Consider the following 21740-nt stretch of genomic DNA (forward strand, 5'->3'; position numbering starts at 1 on the left):
ATTCTCCGAAGGCTAAGTGGAGAAATAAGGAGAAATTGATTAAATTAATTTCTTATAAAGTCAAAGAAAAACTAAAATTAAAACATGATTTTATATTTAATTAATTTAATTTTCTAGAAGCACAATTAATTATTGTATTGCAAGGGAAAAGCTTCTAGAGAGTGCATTTTATAGAAATACAATTAATTATTGTATTGGAAAGGGGGAAGCTTCTAGAGAATGCAATTAAATAATATTTTATTTCCTTCTAGAAGGGTGAAGGAAAAGAACAAATAGAAGTGAGAGCTTCATTGTTAATCATCCGATTATTGTGAATTGCATTTGATATAAAATTGAGAGAAGAAACTAAGGTTTCCGATTTTAGTTAGCCATTGGAGAACGTCAAGTCTTTAGTGTTGCAACCATTTGAGGTGGCGAAATATCCACTGAATTTGGTATTCAAGAGAGCTTCAATTCAGGAGTTCTATTTGTGCTAAAATTGGATAATACATTTATTGTTGGCTGCTACAGTACGCAAGAATGATGCCGTGCTACAATACTTATGCTTGATTCATCTCCATTCTTGGGCATCACTATTATCAGGTTCCTCTTGCAACTATTAGTAGTTAGCATTGTAATTTTTAGGCATATGATTTTGCTGTGATAATTCAAAATCAGATTTTGGCATTACTGTAGTCATTATTGTAAGCCCATTTGTCTTGGCAAACTCATAGCAACATTGTACATGAGAATGAATTCAATAAAGGAGATACATGTTGCATACCATTTGTTTGACAAAATGTCCATCTAATAGCATATATGATCAACATAATTGTTGTATGTCAATTGTTTGTCAAAATGTCAATTGGATGTAGGTATGCATTCCATATCTAGTTTCCATGTATCTGCATTGAACCAAAAGAATTGTACTTGCATATTAGTTCATTGTAAGAGGCATTGTAATATCATTTGCGAACATTCTAAATTTCTTAGCATTGAGAGGTAGCATACAAGTGTTTGACAATATTCCTTGAGCTAAAATCATTCAGTTTGGGCAAGGGATATTACATTGGTATCAAAGCTTGCTTGCAAAGTGTTTCACGAAGTTATAACCGGTTGGCAGCAGAAGTGGGTGAACAAGTTATAGTCCTATAACTTTTATATTACATCTTTTAAGGGGACATAGAATGTAGTTGCTGATGCTTTATCACGTAGGCCCCATTTGAGCTTATTGACAGACATGTCGGAGGATTGGAGACACTTGATTCTTGCAGAGTATGCAAAGGATGCGTGGATAGTCGGATTTATAGATGGAGCTATTCAGGACAACAGATACACCCTTGTGAATGAGCTCATCATTTACAAAGGGCGAATATTTTTTGTCCTAGGCTCAACAGTGAGGAGGATGGTTCTGAAATCTTTTCATGTTTCACCTATGGTAGGACATCCTGGTTTCTACAAGACATACCGGTAGATTAGAGAGCGCTTCAAATGGAAAGGGCTCAAAGCAGAGGTACTTCAGTATGTTAGGGAGTGTCCCACCTGCCAGCAGAATAAGCAGGAACACTCCTATTCAGCTGTTTTACTTCAGCCACTTCCAGTTCCTGATAGGAAGTGGGAGTGTTTATCTATGGACTTCATCACAGGATTGCCTAGAGCCCAAGGTAGGGACTGCATATATGTGGTTGTGGATCGCCTTACGAAGTTTGCACACTTCTTTCCGATCATTGCTACATACATTGCTACACAAGTGGCAGAGTTGTTCTTCAAAGAGATATTCAGATTACATGGCTTACCTTGGAGCATTGTGAGTGACAAAGACAACAGGTTTATGAGTCTCTTTTGGAAGGAGCTATTCAGGTTGTGTGCGACAGAGCTTACTCCGAGTACTAGCTACCACCCTCAGACAAATGGTCAGATGGAGATAGTGAATAAATGGGTGGAGGGATATTTCATAAATTATATAGCAGGGCAACAAAAGGCATGGGTAAGGTGGATTTATCTCTGTGAGTATTGCTACAATACCACTTATCACATGTCTATTAAGATGTCACCCATTATGGCCCTGTATGGGTATGAGACACCCAATTTTATGGATCTGCTTTTGAGTGACAGTAGAGTGCCTAGTGCAAGTGATTTGTTACAGGAGAGTCAAGACATTGTTAACACTCTCAAGGATAATATAACCAAGGCACAGAATCAGCAGAAGCAGTATGCAGACTAGAAGAGGACTAAGAAGACTTTTGAGGTTGGAGATATGGTGTATCTTATGTTGCAGCCTTACCGTCAATCCACTCTCAAGAAGAGTGGTTTTGAGAAACTTAAGCCACGATACCATGGTCCATTCAGGATTATCAGGAAAGTGGGAGAGGTGGCTTATGAGTTAGATTTGCTGGTGGAGAGCAAGTTGCACAACAATTTTCATGTGTCATGCCTCAAGAAGGTGCTAGGGCATCATATTGTTCCTTCTACAATGCTTCCACCCTTGGATGATGAGGGAAAATTGGTATTGGTGCCAGAGGCTATCATTGATTTCAAGGAAAGGAACTTGAGGCGACGTACTATAAGGGAGTATTTGGTGAAATGGAAGGACTTGCCCTTAGAGGATGCGACATGGGAGAATGAGGAGATTTTGCACCATCCGGACTTGAAGTTGCTTGAGGACAAGCAATTTCAGGGAGGGCAGATTTTAATGCCCCCATCTTTTTAGCATCTTAGTGGAGTTCTTAGCCTTTACATTCTCCGAAGGCTAAGTGGAGAAATAAGGAGAAATTGATTAAATTAATTTCTTATAAAGTAAAAAAAAATTAAAACTTAAAGGTGACTTTATATTTAATTAATTTAATTTTCTACAAGCACAATTAATTATTGTAATGCAAAGGAGAAGCTTCTAGAGAGAGTGCATTTTCTAGAAATACAATTAATTATTGTATTGGAAAAGGGGACGCTTCTAGAGAATGCAATTAAATAATATTTTATTTCTTTCTAGAAGGGTGAAGGAAAAGAATAAATAGAGGCGAGAGCTTCATTGTTAATCATCTAATTATTGTGAATTTCATTTGATATAAAATTGAGAGAAGAAACTAAGGTTTCCGATTTCAGTCAGCCATTGGAGAACGTCAACTCTTCAGTGTTGCAACCATTTGATGTGGTGAAATATCCACTAAATTTGGTATTTAGGAGAGCTTCAATTCAGGAGTTCTATTTGTGCTTAAATTGGAGAATACATTTATTGTTGGCTGCTACAGTACGCAAGAACGATGCCGCGCTACAGCACTTATGCTTGATTCATCTCCATTCTTGGGCATCACTATTATCAGGTTCCTCTTGCAACTATTAGGAGTTAGCAATTGTAATTTTTAGGCATATGATTTTGCTGTGATAATTCAAAATCAGATTTTGGCATTATTGTAGTCATTATTGTAAGCTCATTTGTCTTGGCAAACTCATAGCAACATTGTATAGGAGAATGAATTCAATAAAAGAGATACATGTTGCATAGCATTTGTTTGACGAAATGCCCATCTAATAGCATATATGATCAGCATAATAGTTGTATGTCAATTGTTTGTCAAAATGTCAGTTGGCTGTAGGTATGCATTCCATATCTAGTTTCCATGTATCTGCATTAAAAATACCAAAAGAACTGCACTTGCATATTAGTTCATTGTAAGAGGCATTGCAATATCATTTGCAAACATTCTAAATTTCTTAGCATTGAGAGGCAACATACAAATGTTTGACAATATTCCTTGAGCTAAAATCATTCAGTTTGGGCAAGGGATATTACATTGGTATCAAAGCTTGTTTGCAAAGTGTTTCACGAAGTTATAACCGGTTGGGGTTATTACAAGATTCACTTAAGTGAATCAATTAGACATGAGCTAAATAGAAAACTTAAGTGATGCAAGTCCATTACATGTTATTTTTGTTTGAAATACATGTAACTGCTCCGCCAAACCATGTTTTTGGCATGCGAACCACTAGTATCTCAACAAAACAACTTGCTAGGTGGTTGCACTTGCATTTTAAAACATGTAGATGGATCCTCTAACCCCAATTTTCCTCTTTACACATAAATGCATCACATGTAATGGCATCTTGTAACCCCGATTTGCTAAATAATTTCATTTACATATAAATGCAAGTCAGGAAACTATGCAATTACCCTTTTTAAGCCCGATTTTGGCATGGGCTCCAAATGCATGCAAGTGCATTGCATATTTAAAACATGCAATCACTTCCTCTAACCTCGATTTTCCAAAGGAATGAAATTTTGGTCAAATGCAATGCAAAACGTCACATGCAATGGGCTTTCCTAAACCCACTTTTGACTTACATATGTTTTCATTGGACATTTTAAATATGTAATCTCCCCTACAAGAACCCGATTTTGGACTTCAAGACTAAAATCATTGCATGTAATGTCCTCTAGAGAACTAGATTTTACTTTTGAAGTGATTTATTTGCATCTCCATTGCATATATAAGATATGCGTTAGAGTCTAGTGTCATGTCCCCTCTCTAGTTTGACTAGCAGAGTCATGAGAGTTGGCCTATTATTGGAGTCTCGTAGGCTAGCAATGGTGGATAGAGACTCATACTAGATACTCAGTGACCAGAGTTGGTTCTACAGTCAGTTAGAGAGCCAGTTGGGGCAATTCCTTAATTTTAGGTATTTTCGTAAAATTTAGAAGGTTGTGGCAGTGATTAGGTTTGAGGCTCCTTGGGACCAGTATACGGTTTCAGTTTCAGGGTGACAGGGTATATTCCCTAGCTTCTAGGAGCATCCCTAGTTTTTAGGGATGGGATTGCCAGTTCGCCCACATTGCCCCACATTAGTCACAGGCAGGTGACAGGACCCATTTATTGATTATTTGGTTGGTTTGGCTTTCCAATTGAATAAAAGGGAAATATTTTTAATATTTCCTAAGTTTGTGTTTAAAAAAATTAAAATAAAGCTATTTATATAGCTAATTGGAGTAATAAGGGGATTTTGGCTTCATCTGGTCAAGTAGGCCTATGTTATAGCTCGTTGGAAAGGTCTTGAATTATTATAATTTACTTTCATCATCCGGAGACCTTCAGGTAGCTAGAGTTATGTTATTTGTGGATAGGGGTGTTTTCCCTATAACATAAAGGCCTTTTAATTGAGAAGGTGCCATTTTATAATAAAGGGAAAGGCATACTCTCCCTTTAGGGTTCAATTGGCTTTGAGAGGGAGATAAAAAGAGATGTTAGCTCATTCTTTCATTATCTTTTACATCTTCATTCTTGGTATTTGCAATTTTGCTCCAAAGAGCAATTCTAGAGGACTGAGACGCAAACCCTAGAGCTCGGCTATTGGGAGGCAAACCCCAATAGATGGTTTCAACAACATTTTACAATATTATTTCAGCAGTTGACAAAGATTGTTAAGTTCAGCATTTGGGGGTGCTTTTGCATTGCACATTGAGGGTCTTGTTTGACACATTGGGAGCTGCTTGCTGTCTTGGCGTGACTATAGCAGCCATACGGCTGCCTTTCAGCTGGCACGTGATTTGTTGGTTGACTTACATCAGCGATCTCTACCCTTTTGGTGCGTGGCTGGTCCATTCTTGCAGCTGGCGTCTTCATTCCTTGTTTGTAAACACCTTTGCTGACATATTGATTACATATCTTGCCTGATACGATTTGTATCTATTCTGGTTGACTGAATATTATATTATTTGCTGCTGTTATTAATTATTGTTTTACTTATATCTGGAAATACAAAAAAAAAGAAGAAACAATCTTTCTGCAACTTCTGTCTAATTCTCTAAGATCACAAAGAAAGCACAAGAAAATCTATTATTTTAACTAAATTCTACAGAAGTTCAATGAAAGGATCCTTTTGGGATCTTTCATCTAGGGATCTTTCATCAAGAGACCCCAATTTTGGTTTGTCAATGAAAACGTGGCATTCAAAGGCTCTTTCTAAACCTGATTTGCATTGGACATTGGAAAGAGAAAGTCTTAGGAATGCATTTACATAAAAAATGTTGCATGTAATACATCTTTCTAAACCTGATTTTGACTTGGGAATGAGTTATATGGAATTCATTGCATGTTTAAAACATGCGTTTGAGTTTGGAGTCCATGCAATAGGGCATCCAAACCACGTTTTTCCAAGCAGCTTGAAAGGAAAGGTATTTACAACAAGTTTTTTGCATCAAATACATGTACATGTAATGCAGTTCCTAGACCACGATTTGCATTGAAGAGGAACATTTCAAACATGCAAATCACTCCAAGAAGTGTGATCTGCACTTAAAAATGCATTTGCCACAACATTGGCAACATCTTGCACATGCATTTGCATCTCTAAAACACGATTTTAATCTTTCAACGGCATTTGGTCATTACATGCAAACACACTCATAGAATTTGATTTTGGAGAGAACAAATTCATTCCAACTACTTCTTCCAAATTTCTCTCTTTGCTCTCCAGTAAGTGCAAGAATCCAGTTTTGTTTGCATTTCTTCATCACTTTTCTATTTGTTGCATTCTTTGGCTCTTTATCATCCATTTGTTCAAATGCAGCCCTAGTTTTTTGCTTCAAGTTATTTAAGTTTGAAACTTTAATTTTTTTTGCAAATGCAAAAAGTCTCTCATTGCAAAAACAAAATTGCATGCAAAGTGAAGTTTTGAAGTTTATCAAGTTTGATTCAAAGCAAGATGTATGTTTTTCTTTTTGTTTTAAAGTTATTATATTTTTAGTTGCTTGTTTTGGCTTGTTTTTGGAGAAAAGTTGGAGATCATCCCTCAAGAATGCAAGTACATTTCCATGCTTTCACCTTCCCATTTCATCCATCATCCAAATACATCCAAACTCCATATTCCTAAATATGTAATCTCTTCTCCAAAACCTAGTTACATATTTTCACCAAGAAAAATGATGAGTATTTACCACATGTAATTGCATCTCCTAAACCCGATTTTGGTTAAAACTCTCATTTTTTTACATAAAAACTTTTATCCTACACAAATCCATATGCGTCCAAGTTGCATTCTAAGCCATCCAAAGCAAAAGCCCAATTTTGCTCACATGTAATCCACTATCTAAACCCCGATCTTGGCCATCTTTGCCCAAAATACAAGTTGTTCCATTCATTTCCAGCCTTCCAAAGCGTTCAGTAAGTATTTAATCCATACTTTGAACACACCTAGCCTTCATAGATCTGTCATTGCAATTTAAATCCCAAAGCTTTCATGGATCCAATCACATTGCAAGATGTTTTCATTCTTTGGAATTCTCATGCTGCAGCAAACTCTTAAAGTCAATATATTTTAGAATTTCTTCAAAGAATAGAGACATCATGCCAAGAAGATATGCTTCGAATCAAAAGAAGCAATATTCATTTGGTCTCCACTTTCCCAATGGCTACCCTAGAATCTGAGTTTGTGTGGGAATGAGGCAAGCACTTTGATTCAAAAAATAAAAATAAAATAAATATAAAAAGTTAAAGATGCTGATGGGAAAGTTGTTTTGAGTTTACATTCAGACATCATTGAGAAGGTTTTCAAGTGCCAGAAAATCTAGAATGTGCAAATCTGACAAAGGAGAATTCACAACTTGGAATCAGAAAAAGCTTGGTTACATCAGGTTTTCAAATGACAAATGACAATTCATCAAAGAGAATCAGGAGGCTATTAAAGGATGCAGCACGACAATTATCAAGGTGAATGGAGTGGTGCGAAATACAACAACTCACGAAATACAAGAATTTCCGATCCCGCGACCATTCATGATTGCAACACCAAGTACAAGGTCTTTGCTAATAATTTACATGGTTGATACACTCAGACTCAACAATTTCAACATTTTTTTGAGTGTATTTTCAGTTTTGTAATTTCCAAAGATAGATTGCATGTAATCCACGTGCATGTAATCTGATTACACGAACCTTTAGTCATGTAATCTAATAAATCTTCTTTCTTATTAGACATAGTCAAGGTGGTTGAGTTCCTCCCACACCTTTCTCCATTTTTCTCTCCTTTTTCCTATATAAAGGAATGCCTTCCACTGTAAATATCATCTTTTAATATATGCAAAAAAGCTCTGTCAAATTTGTGCAACCATAATCGTGATTGTGTAGTGCAATTTTGAAAAGAAAAAATAATATTTTGTTTCGAAGCTGTCTTTATAAACATATGTAATAGAATCAAATTGGAAGTTGTGACTGCAATTTGAGTTTATTATTTTTTATTTATGATAATCTTGTATGTGTTTTAGAACATAGTGAGTATGAGAAGCAACTGAATTCGAAGTTGTGACTGTGAGCAATTACGGTAATATACATTGGAAGTTGTGGCTGTGGTTTTATATTATATTTTGTATGCCATATAGAGTTATAGTGTAGAAATCATCTACTTCTAGAAGTCTTTGTGCCCCAATGGTAGAGATTTACTCTTGTTTTATAGTTGTTCTTATAGATTAGAAAATATAGACATAGATCTAAGCCGATACACTTTCAATCAGCCTTTGAGTTGATGTTTGGTATTGGTATCACTTTTTCCAAATGTTAGATAGATGTGTAGTTATAGAGATCAAGCTTGCCCATTACTCGCTCCGCGAGTAAGTGGAATCTTTCTTGAAATAAGAGGAAAGAATATTGGTTACACCCCTTTACAATATCTCTTAACTTCTTGCTTACCTTGAGTTGATCCAAGGAACGGCGAGAAGAGGGAGCCTTCCGTTTAAGGTAGGAGAGATTCTGTCTCACATGCTGTGGTTGGTCAACCTATTTTGCGACTGGATTTGCATAAATTGTCGGTTGCAAAATATCCACCCAACAACTAGTATGAACTCCAAAGTGGCTTGCAGATTGATATGGGATCCTAGTAACAATTTATAGATCCGTGATTGCTTGACGACAAGCAATCTCAAGGAGGGAGGACTCTAATGTCCCCTTTTTGGGACATTAAGAAATTTAAGCCAAATTCATGTAATATTAAAATCGCCCTATGAGAGCTTAATGGAGATTTATAAAAAGGACAATTTAATATTATAAAGTGGATTAAAAGGTGACAAAGGGGGGAAAAGATGAAAATACTAGAGAAATAGTTGAAGGGTTACAACTTTGAGCAGTAAAAGAAGAAAGCTAGTTGATTTTCAGCATACTTGGATTTGGATATTGTTTTGAAATTTCTCTTTGAGAAAGTGGAAGCTTGTTACTTTCAATTTCAGAACCTTAGGATGGAACCCCTTCAGGCTTCTCGTAGTGAATCAGACGCAAAACCAGTTCAACATTAACTGTGGTGAATATACATCTGAGTTGACATCTAGAGTTATAGGTGAATATCATCATTTTTTTTCCAATCTGACTTTTGGCATTGTTTTTAAGATTGGATATTAATCATGTTATTAGATTGCTGGTTTATAATACAATAACGAATTCTGGAGAATTTTAATATGAGCATTGTGCTGGTTATTTGCTGGTTTTTATTGCATGACAATTATCTGCTATATTCTGAAAATTGTTGGTGAGAAAATTGGGGAAAAATATCTAGTTGAATATTACAATTGGCTCGGTGAGTTCTAATATACTCCATACGGCCCCACCAATCATCATTTATATCATTGCTTTCACTTTTTGGGCCCTTATTGTGCCCAATTGGTTGCTAATCACCACTTGTGACAACGCCTCTTTTATCATCACAAGTTGTCTCAAGATGATTGTGTGAGAGGCAAAATGAGTTTCAACCATCGAAAAACATGTTAATAGTAAGTTAGTAACACATTTAAAATATGTAAACAATTTTTTTTAAAATTTTCATTCGATTATGCAAAACATAACATAAAATGATAAATGAAACTAAATAAATTAAATTGTTTACCTTCAATAGTTCCAATTTGAAGAAAGTTCTGAAATTGCTTGTGCAATATGGTCATTTGTCACAAACATATGAATCTCCTCACCCTCGTAAATTTGTTTCACCCAGTCTTCTTGGGTGCCAATTGCTTGCATCACCGAATTAAGAGTGTACAGCTTATGGTGTCCAAAAGATGTGATCATTGTTGGAAATATTCAAGATATAACAGGTTACTGAGAGGGGAGGGGTGAATCAGTAACAATACACCTTTTAATCAATTCAACATAAACCAATAAAGTATTCATTCACCTAATCTGCAGCATGTAAGAGATAAATAAACATCCAAAACATATATACACAAAGCTTTTGGTGACCCAGAAACCTTCCAAAATAGAAAGTAAAACTGGGGTGGGGATGAAACCCACAAATCTTCTTTACTGCAGTAGGAAGTTAGCCGGTTAAGGCATACAATGATCACTTATGGTGATTTGCCCTGTTAAGAGCATGAAGGATTGCTAGATCCACCTTGTTAAAGGATTTGAAACACACTTTATAAGTATGCACTCTATTAGGAGATTTTATACAAAGACTGTTAAGTCTACCTGGTTAGAGGATTTACAAGATGATTCACCTGTTAGGATGAACCAATAAGATCTATATATGACTTGATTAGATCTTTTACAATTGATCACCTCTTGTGATTGATGAAGTCTTTGCTGCACCTTGTAGACCTTGCTAATATACTGTTCTGCTGCTATATTCGCATCACACATCCTTTCATTGTTATTATTATTATTGTTGTCTCCTTTTTACAAAATGTAAAGCATTATTTATACCATTCCAGTAATAATAGATGCAAGGTCGGCTGAACACAAGTAAACAAAATACAACTGAGTCGGCCAAATGGTAAAATAAACTCGGGCTCTTCAGACAGACATGATGACCTTTTGATACACGGCAACCACCACGTTACACGGCATCGTCATGCACTAGGTAGAGGTAGGGGCGCGGTTCATACTAGTCATACAACGTTGCCTGGAACTCGGTAACCATTGGTGACTCGGTAGATATAGTGTCACTCGGCAGAAACTAACTTCTTTGCTTACCGACTGAGCTCGGTTAACGTTGAGTCCTTCTTTACTCGGTTAATACTGCTTTCGTCTTCACTCGGTTAATACTACACTCGGTTATCACTGCTTCTGTCTTCACTCGGTTAACACTAAGTTCTTAATTAACCGACTGAACTCGGTTAATATTGAGTTCTATGTTAACTGACTGAACTCGGTTAATATTGAGTCCATCTGCTCGGTTTGAATTGTTGTCACCGACGCTCGGTTTGAATTGAGTCTTCAACACTCGGTTTGAACTGTATCTTCGATGCTCGGTTTGGACTGTGAGAAAAGTGTTGTCACTAATGGCAAATAACTTTATGCCAACAATCTCCCCCTTTGGCATTAGTGACAAAAACAATTGACATACAGTTCAAAAGTTTTCAAAAATGCAAATCTTATTAGATGTGTCTACATATATGTCTCCCCCATACAATATGCACAGTATTTACAAGTCAATACATATGTCTTTGCATAGTTAGCTCTTGAAGTTCTATCTCCCCCTTTTTGACAATAATGCCAAACAATTTACACAGAGATTCCAAAATGAGAGATAAATCCTGAATGTACCTTGAGAATAAGAGCCAAAGTCTTATCCCAATTTTCTTGCAAAATTTTGCTGGCGGAGAGTGCTATTTGAATTTCTGCAGAAAGTTCAATCATATGATCTGCAATTGAGAAGTTGTTGTCATGGATCAATGTTTTGGAATGGGCAATATGCTTTTGCATTGTATCCATGATAGGAAGAATCATATTTTGGATATCAATCAGAGTAGACCTGATTCTTGCTTCCTCTCTCAGCAATTCTGCCTGTTTCTCTGACAAAAATCTTATTTTATGATGATGGGATGAACTTGCACTGTGGTCAGATTACAGCATTTGGGCACTGACCTTCATGTCTTCATCAATTTTATTCAACTTTTCTTTGATTTCTTTGGTATACTCGGTAACATCACAAAGTTTGCCAAAAAGTGAAGTTACATTATTAAAAGAATTCTCAAAATTACTCAGAATTGTAGACAATTCTACCTGTTTTAATGCAATATGCTGAGCAATGTGCTCAAGCACCTTATTGTCAAATTTTTTCTCTGCCTTTTCAATCAATTTTTCTTGGCCGGAGGTATCCTCATTGAATTTATATACAGCCTCTTCCAACTGAATCAAAATGTGTTGAGTAGAATCTACTTCAACACCTATAGCCTCTGTTATTATATTTTTAGCACTTTCAATAATGCTATATTCCTGGTCTCTTTCATGCCTGAGCTGTTTTTGCCTAGCCTTCTGCTCTAATAGCTGACTGAGCATTCTCATTTCATCAACAGATGATGTATCTAGATCTATTTTAGGAATGACAATGTCCTTATCCAAGTCAATTTCCTCATCCATTGTCTTGCTGGAAAACATGTATCTTTTTGCTTTTCTTGCAAAGACTTCACCTTGACCCTTGGAAACTGAGATTATAGTTGATGAGGCAGGGCTGGCTGACAAAACTAGAATAGGACTAAGTAGAGGAAGACTGAGAGATGTGCTAATAGTATCAAAAATTGATGTTACTCCCAAAATTGCTGTACAGGATGGAGTGGGAGAACTAACAGTTGCCAAAATTGGAGCAGGAGAAGTCAAAATTGTAGTACCTGTAGGTACACTTACTATACACTCTGTAGTAGAAGTTGATGTGCTTGATGATCTTACTGCTGTGACTGAGGAAGACTCGGTCAATGAAGGTGGCTGCAGCTCGGTTGATGAAGTGGTTGACACTTGCATAGATGGTACCCGGAGCTGAGAGGAGACAGGTGAAGATTGATCAATTGATGAGGTCAGTGAGCTCACAATCTCACCAGTAGAAGCTGTAACTGTTTTAGGTGGAGAGTGTGGAAGAGATGCAATGACTTCAGCTGCAATTTTTACTGGATCTTCTTCCTCTTTGTCTTGTTCATCTTCTTCTTCCTCCATTTCTTTTTCAGCTTCTTCTTCCTCAATTTCTTTTCTAGCTTCTTCTTCAACTTCTAACATTATTGAATGGAGATCCCCTGGAATATCTTCAATATCATCATCATCATCATCATCATCACTGTTGTCAATGTCCTTGATTTCAACAGTATCATCACTGGATTTGTGTAGATGATAGATGTTTTTCCACATGTTTGTTGCATCATTTACCACATGCTCAATATCTTTGACAAGTATCAAACAGGTGTGGAATCTAATCATCATGTTACCTTCGTGGTCTTTCAGTGATGTCTTCACTTCAGCATCAGTGAGACTCGGCAGGAGATTCCTCAGGGTCTGCTCATAGATGTCTTTGACAGTCTTGGTTGTAGCTTCCCATCTTGATTGCAACCTCTCCAATAGTTCTTTGGAGATCTGAGAGGCTATCTGATCCGGTGAGTATTTCCATTTACCCATCTTGTTCAGTACCAGTTCCTCAATCTGCATCTTTTCCTGTTTTGTTCTGGTTTCAAACTTCAATGCTTTGAAGTTTGTGAAGCTAGCACCTGCTTCTAATTGCTTCAATCTTGCCTCAAATGTGAGTGGAGGCTTAACGAGTACAGGTTCCTTCTTCCCCTGTCTTGTTCTTCTGGAGAAAACTACAGAAGTTTCCCTTTTAGGTTTGGTGATGATCACCTTACCTTTCTTTCGTTGAGGCTCTTTTTCTTTTTCTGACTCGGTTTCCTCTTCTTCTTCGTCATCTTCTCCTTTGCCTTCTGTTATCATAAGAGAACCAACTTCTGTTTTTAGTTGGGCTATCATTCTCTTTCCTTTGCTAATGGCCTGAGGGATTTTAATTTGAAGCTCAATTCTGGCCTTAGCTTGATCATATGTTCCAAAAACTAGTTGCCTTGGGTCTACTGGTTCATTCACCAGTGCTTCTATGATGTCCCTAGTTTCATCAATATTTACCTCATAGGGAAGAGGTTTCACCCATGCTACCCGAGGCCCGATTGCCTGTATGTATACCTTGTCGCAGTCTACCATGAAGCATACTTCTTCCTTGTATTCTTCAACAAGTCTGGGTGGAATTCGGAACCTATGGTTCATTCTTTCCTTAAAATCTTCAAAATAGTTATACAAAACACTGTCAAAATTTTCGCCTAATTCTGCAATGAACTCATTTATCTGATAAAGAATTGGAATATCTTTACTCCATACTACTGACCCCTTTGATGGAAAAGACTTTTGAATATAGAAAAATAAACAAATCAAAAGCGAACCGAACTTGCAGGGATTGTTTTTGGAGGTTCTTATGCTTTCCATATTCTTATTGAATTGGGACAAAAGCAATTCCGATAAATCAAATTCTACATTCTTCTTTACTATTTTGTATGCCAAATCCATAGCTTCACAGGATACACTGTTTGGACGGCTTGAACTGTAGATTTTGTGAGCAATGACGTGAATACCAAATCTCAATTCAACGTCAGCTATTGTACTGGGCTTAAGTCCCCTACCATCCCATTCTGCTTGGGTCAGTCTCTGCAATTCTTCCCGACCTAGGGTTTTGGTAGTCTTGGCTTTGCTCAACATAGGGAGTTCAGTAATTTTGCTAATCATTTTCTTTGTGATGGGCACTGGTTGCTCTAACCACAATTGGCCATTGTGAACCCGACTGAGTACATACCTAACCCATTTTACATGAAATTTCCTTGGCAAGTGCGAAATGTGGGTTAACCCTTTTGTTTCAAGATGTTTATGTTCGGGTTTCAGGTTTCCATTTATGCTCATTTCACCTAGGGCATTATCAATTTCTAGGTTTCCAAGTTCTTGAATGGAGCATTTGAAATGAGAGCGGATATCATTAATAAGTACCTTTGTAGGGATTTGAGATTGAGCACCGTTAGGGTCCAGTGATTCTGCAATAGCTGGTGCCAATTTGAAGTTCGGCACCTTCCATTCTTCTCCTTTAACCAGCATTTCTAAACCTTTCTTGGTCTTGGAGCTGCCACTTCCAGATGCCATTGCTACTCGGTAGGTGTAGAAGAATTCTAAACTGATTCTTTCTCCCTTTTGAAAAATTCGCTCGAGAATGTTTTAAGCTCGCTCTGAAATCGCAGAAGATAACTTAGCTCTTTCTTCGCAGTAAAAATTAAGATCAAATTTTGCTCCTTTTGATAACAAATTCGCCATAAATGTTTTGGTACGATGGTAGATGAAATGACAGGTTGTCATCCACTAGCTCGGTAGATATTATCAACTCGGCGATCGAATGAAAATATTGAAGTACCGACCTAACTCGGTTAGGTCACGAACCGACCTCGCTCGGTTGACACAACTTGGTTAATGAAACTTTGTTGCGTCCGACCGAACTTGGTAAAGTCTCTTACCGACTCAACTCGGTAACTGCTACTCGGTTAATGAAGCTTTGTTACAACCGACCGAACTCGGTAAAGTGTTGAACAGACCTGGAATCAAAGTGTATCTGAAATACTGATTTGATCATTCTTCTTCCTTTGGAGCTGCTTAGGATAAATCTTGGAGGATGCAGTTCCAATATTTCTTATATGAATATTAATTGGAAATGGTGGAGTCACCCATTTCTTGAGTGACATTTCTATCTGACTTATCTTGCTCGGTAGATTTTGGAATCCATTGCTATTTCATTTGCTTTCGAATGTTGTCTGTTTTGATTTTCTTCTCATCTTCAATTCTTTTGATATTCATGCAATTTTTAGCTATATGACCAAGTTCTGTACATGTATAGCACCTTACAGTAGTGTCCTTCTTCCTTAGGTGATGTCTAGCACAATTTATGCCAGTATGTCCATATTCTCCACAATAGTGACATCTGCACCAGGTGTTGTAGTCCCATCCGAATATAGCTTTGACAAGTTGTTCAGCTGGATTGAATGATTTGGATTTGCACTGGAATGCCTTATGACCATGCTTTTTGCATTTGTGACAATTGCCCTCAAATTTTGGTTTTTCTTTACACTCATTTGCCTTGTGACCATGCTGATTGCAGTTGAAGCATTTACCATTGAATTTTGCTTTCCCATTGCTCCAGCATTTGTTTGATGTATGACCTAACTTGCCACAGTGATTACAAGTGAGTCTTTTATTCCTTTGTTCACCTTGTTTGGAGGATTCACCAGCTTCCTTGTATCCAAGACCAGCTTTGCCTGTTTGTCTGTGAAGATTCTGCTCATTTAATTGATTCACATCTGCCTGAGATTTCATCATCCTTTCATTGACTTGCCTTTCAGAGATTAGGTCATTTTCCAAGCCTTCATTGATTTGTCTCTCAAATCTTAAGTCACTCTGTAGACTTTCATTGATTTGCTTTTCAGTGTTTAAATCATTCCTTATTCTTTCATTTTGTGCTCTGAGAATCCTGATTTCTTCATTTGCATTGGCAAGTTGGTCTATAAGATCATCATGCTGATGAGATTGATTGTAGATTTCATGACTTCTATCTTCCAGTTCTTCTTGTGCTTTGTTTCTTTGATCCAAAACTTCACATAGCCTGATTGACTGTATTTCTTGTTCTCTCTTAAGCTTTCTTACCTCTTCTTGTAGAGATCCATTCTTTCCTAGAAGTTCTTTGATTGCTTTGTCAGCTTCTTCTGAATTGCTTGATGGTAATAGATCTTCAATCCTTTCTTCAACATAAAGATGGTCACTCATTTGTTTTGCAAGTACCCTTCTTCTTTTTAGGGATTGAGAAAGATGTTCCTTTGCTTCTTTGAGTTGAACCATGGCCATTTCTAGATCTAACTTTTCATTTTCTATAACTTTCTCAAGTCTGAATATCTCCATTGACTTTGATCTTTGCTCAAGCTGTCAAGCTTTGTCCTGAGAACCAAAAAAGCTCTGATACCAATTGTTGGAAATATTCAAGATATAACAGGTTACTGAGAGGGGAGGGGTGAATCAGTAACAATACACCTTTTAATCAATTCAACATAAACCAGTAAAGTATTCATTCACCTAATCTGCAGCATGTAAGAGATAAATAAACATCCAAAACATATATACACAAAGCTTTTGGTGACCCAGAAACCTTCCAAAATAGAAAGTAAAACTGGGTGGGGATGAAACCCACAAATCTTCTTTACTGCAGTAGGAAGTTAGCCGGTTAAGGCATACAATGATCACTTCTGGTGATCTGCCCTGTTAAGAGCATGAAGGATTGCTAGATCCACCTTGTTAAAGGATTTGAAACACACTTTATAAGTATGCACTCTGTTAGGAGATTTTATACAAAGACTGTTAAGTCTACCTGGTTAGAGGATTTACAAGATGATTCACCTGTTAGGATGAAACAATCAGATCTATGTATGACTTGATTAGATCTTTTACAATTGATCACCTCTTGTGATTGATGAAGTCTTTGCTGCACCTTGTAGACCTTGCTAATACACTGTTCTGCTGCTATATTCGCATCACACATCCTTTCATTGTTATTATTATTATTGTTGTCTCCGTTTTACAAAATGTAAAGCATTATTTATACCATTCCAGTAATAATAGATGCAAGGTCGGCTGAACACAAGTAAACAAAATACAACTGAGTCGGCCAAATGGTAAAATAAACTCGGGTTCTTCAGACAGACATGATGACCTTCTGATACACGGCAACCACCACGTTACACGACATCGTCATGCACTAGGTAGAGGTAGGGGCGCGGTTCATACTAGTCATACAACGTTGCCTGGAACTCGGTAACCATTGGTGACTTGGTAGATATAGTGTCACTCGGCAGAAACTAACTTCTTTGCTTACCGACTGAGCTCGGTTAATGTTGAGTCCTTCTTTACTCGGTTAATACTGCTTCCGTCTTCACTCGGTTAGTACTACACTCGGTTACCACTGCTTCCGTCTTCACTCAGTTAACACTAAGTTCTTAATTAACCGACTGAACTCGGTTAATACTGAGTTCTATGTTAACCGACTGAACTTGGTTAATACTGAGTCCATCTGCTCGGTTTGAACTGTTGTCACCGACGCTCGGTTTGAACTGAGTCTTCAACACTCGGTTTGAACTGTGTCTTCGATGCTCGGTTTGGACTGTGAGAAAAGTGTTGTCACTAATGGCAAATAACTTTATGTCAACAATATCTAGCCTCTATCAAAGCACCTACTGCCCTGCAATTTTTTGCATTATCTATAATTACTTGGACAACATTATCATTATCCACTACCTCTATAGAGTCTCTCTGAGAATCTGGGAAATAAACTCCACATCTTTTTACTTCTGCCTCACAGTGAACCACTGTCACAAACATTGCTCCGTTGGGGGACAAAACAATAACATTGATCAAGAGACAGTTTTGCAATCTTTCCATCCATCATAGACAATCGATACATTTGTTTGGACCTAGAATCTCTAATTGGTTTTAATTGGGCCTCTACATTTTTTCTCTCTTTATACAATAAGGTGGTGCACACCTTTCCAAATCCAGGACCTTTGTAACCAATAAGTTCTTTATTTATTCATATTGCTGTCACCATCTCCCTCCAATAGGGTGACATCACTAGGTTAAATGGAAGACCATTCGCATAGAGGCAACGTGCAATTTTTTCATAAGCAATGTCTCTTGCCTCGTTTTGAAATGCTTGATGTAGTGGGCCTCTCTTGCGCATGCTGACTTTTGGTTCATCTACATCTTCATCCTTCTCCCTAGAAGGTATAGGCAAGAAGGGATGTCTAGAGGTTGGTTGAGTGGGTGGTGGTGGTTTTGGTTTTGTTTTTTTTAACCGAAACTATAACCACTTTGTTTTTCTTTTGCAACTAATTTATCCACATCTTCTTTTTCTTTAACGAGTACTGTTATTTGTCCAAGTGGCAGCCCCTTCTTATCTCCCCTGTTGGTCCCTCACACATACTAATCCCTTTACCCCCCAAGGCCCATAAAATGAAGTTTTACTCAGTAGTGGAAGCTTCTATATTCTGAGTTACAAAAAATACATTTCCATACAAACCCCCCATGTCTAGGATATTGAGAAATTCTTTAGTGTATTTCCATAGAGGACAACCTTTATCAATTTTAAATTTATGAGACCCACCCACTGAACTTTGACTACTCATTGGTGCAATCTATAACAAAAATGGGGAAAAAGAAACATAATTCAAAACTTCTACGAAATCAAAAAATAAAATTAAAATGTTTTAATTTTTTGTAACAATCTATAAAAAACAAAAGAATATGGTTGAAATGCATACCTTAAACACTTAAATTTGCTCTTAGAAAAGTATTTGCAACTCCACAATCAGTCTCCTTCCAATCAAATCGCCTCACTTCAAACTTGCAAGATGGAGAGAGCCAAATGAGAGAGCAAACGTGAAATGGAATGTGTTTGTAGCCTCCTTTTTAGGGTCCTTTGAGGGTTAGGAGAATACAAAAAATGAAAAATGCAATCTAATATGTTTTTGGGCGCACAATCTTCTTTTTTGGCCACGGGTCCATGGCGGTCTGCATGGATCCACACAGAGTGCGGGTTGGGTACCTCCAAATCCGCACTTGGGCCTGTGGTTTTGTGATGATTCACACCCACACGGATCCATAGGTCCAAGTGTAGACCATATGACGAACCCAGACTGGGTTTACACCCGGACCCAGTTCAAGGGTCCAGGGTGTGAGCCTAGTAGTGATAATGTAGAATGAGGGACATAGACAATGATTAATTAGGTGGTTTTTAAAATGTGCTAAGTATACTTTCTTAAAATATCCAAATCCTTTTCAGTGATAAAAGTTTGTGCCCATCCACTATTGAATTAAACCACCTTTTCTAATGAAAATACTTTTCAGGCTTCGAACAATCGGGAAAGGATTATAAACTTGATATTACACTTGTGAAATCAATTCTTCTTCTTCACTAGTAAGCAAAAACTCTACCATCTTCTGTTGCAACAATTTACCATTATGCACATCCTGTAATCCTGATTCCTTATATTCTTCATACCATCTGTCAACCAGTTCAATTTGTTTTCTGTGCACTTTCACAGGCATATCAGGGCAATTACACATGCAACATCCCAAAAATTCTTGCTTATTGTGATTAATCTCGATACCCTGTTTCTAAATGTCCATTTTTTGACATGTTGGGAGGATGTTAGCAGATGTTATGAAGCTTAGTTTTGTATCTTCCTGTTGCATTTGATCAAAGAATTCTCTAAGGGAATTTCAACAAGCCAAAAATAAAGGTTTCCTACAATGTTTGCCATCAATAAGACACAAGCCAGTGAAGTGTTCTGCTAAAGCACTTCATAGCTTCTGAATATTTTTCTTGTCTTTGCTTCATATGCATTCAAGATTCCTTTTGAGAACCCTCCAACTTGCTGACAATGCATTCTATCTTATATTGTTGCTTTACAAATAACTTGACTGCTATTTTCAGCCTCCGTAAACTTGGTAAATATGGTCTTCTGAATATGTAGTATATTGTTTTCATATTTCAAGGCTGAAATAACGTTAATGGTTGACCAATGAGCCTGTATACTGTGTCAACTCATCAGTGGTTTCAGTCTAGTTAGCTACAGCTTACTCAAGCAATGATGAAGCGGTGCTTGTAGTAAAGTTCAAATTCATTTAGTGCAAAGGCACACTGAAATAAATCAACTAATTTTAACTTTTATGTTGAGGGTACTTTTTATCTAGCATCAACAAAACTTAATGCGTAGCTATTTTAATTTGAATGTATGGAAAATATTTATTTTTTAAACTGTTGAAAGTTTTGGCATATGCTTTCCCTTTCATGTTTCTGAATAGGCTCAAATTTAATAACTTGCTTGCTAAACTAAATTCACCCAATGTGGTGAATTGATGCAACTGCTGTTTCCTTTATGATACAGTTTTTATGGTTTGATTCACATGTATAAATGTCCGGCACCATGCTCTGGTTAAGAGATTTCATTGTAATAAAAGTTCATGGTTTTTGCTTGACAAACCATTCATATAGTTTCAATATTGGAGATATGATTTACAGATTGAAGTGAGTTTAGTATAAGGTTTCAAATAGTGCATTTCCACTTTTATAATGAAGAGATTCTTACTATGAGAATGCTGTCTCAAATTTTGGTGTCTGAAATATCATTGTTTCCATTATGATGTTTTGTAGGGCGAGGTCGAGGTCGTGGTCGCGGTCATGGTCGTGGTCGTGGCAGAGGAAGAGGCCGGGAAAGAATGTACAATGTCATATCAGATGGACCAATTGAAGGAGGACCTGTGGCAGCTTGACTATGGGAACATCAGCATTACAATATATGAATGTCTGGTCTATGGTCGTGGAATTTTCACAAAGTTCATTGTATTTTTATCTTGGTATCTGTCAAAGAGTCTCCCCTTGTGAGGGATGACTGCTTTTGTATATCTTTTTCAAAAATGTTTCATTCATTGTTAAACTTGTTTTTTCTTTCAGTTTCATGGGAGGTAATTTCTATGTTTTCTGTTTTAAAAAATAGAACAATACATTCAATTTTCAGATACTTTAATATGCCTTTAAGATTCCATTATTCATTTAAAGCTAAAATTCATATCAAGCTCAAGCTAGGTGGTAATATGGCATACTTGGGACACATCCTTGCCTAGTTGGTGCATCATCCCCATTCCCTTAGTTTGATCTTTTGTCATCCAGCTATTTTGTTTTGAAAATGTTATCCTTAAGACTTTGGGCTTACTTCTACTGATGCCCTTTTTTGTATTCCTGATTTTAGACTTGATGGAGCAGTCTTACGAGAAACATTCAAGAAGACCTTGAATGGGACAATGTTTAGTTTGGGACGCATCTAGAGCTAAGTTACCATAATCGATCATACATAGGAAAAGTTGAGGGTCAATTCCTAGTAAAGTTGTAGTCGGTTCAAAATCATTCTAAATTCA

General features: G+C 37.0%; 1 protein-coding gene across 2 annotated transcripts in view; it reads left to right on the top strand.

Moving 5' to 3' along the window:
• LOC149542840 (uncharacterized) overlaps window positions 1–21352 on the top strand; it is a 63775-nt gene extending 42423 nt beyond the window's left edge. For both annotated transcript variants that reach the window (XM_089797730.1, XM_089797731.1), the window contains exon 9: window positions 20980–21352. In XM_089797730.1, the coding sequence (XP_089653856.1) occupies window positions 20980–21098 (119 nt within the window). In that variant the 3' untranslated portion in view covers window positions 21099–21352. The remainder of the gene's footprint in view (window positions 1–20979) is intronic.
• Window positions 21353–21740: the final 388 nt, after the last annotated feature.

Source organism: Cupressus sempervirens, chromosome 8, assembly GCF_028749045.1.
Source record: "Cupressus sempervirens isolate cs-2001-9-10 chromosome 8, ASM2874904v1, whole genome shotgun sequence".
Lineage (NCBI taxonomy): Eukaryota > Viridiplantae > Streptophyta > Pinopsida > Cupressales > Cupressaceae > Cupressus > Cupressus sempervirens.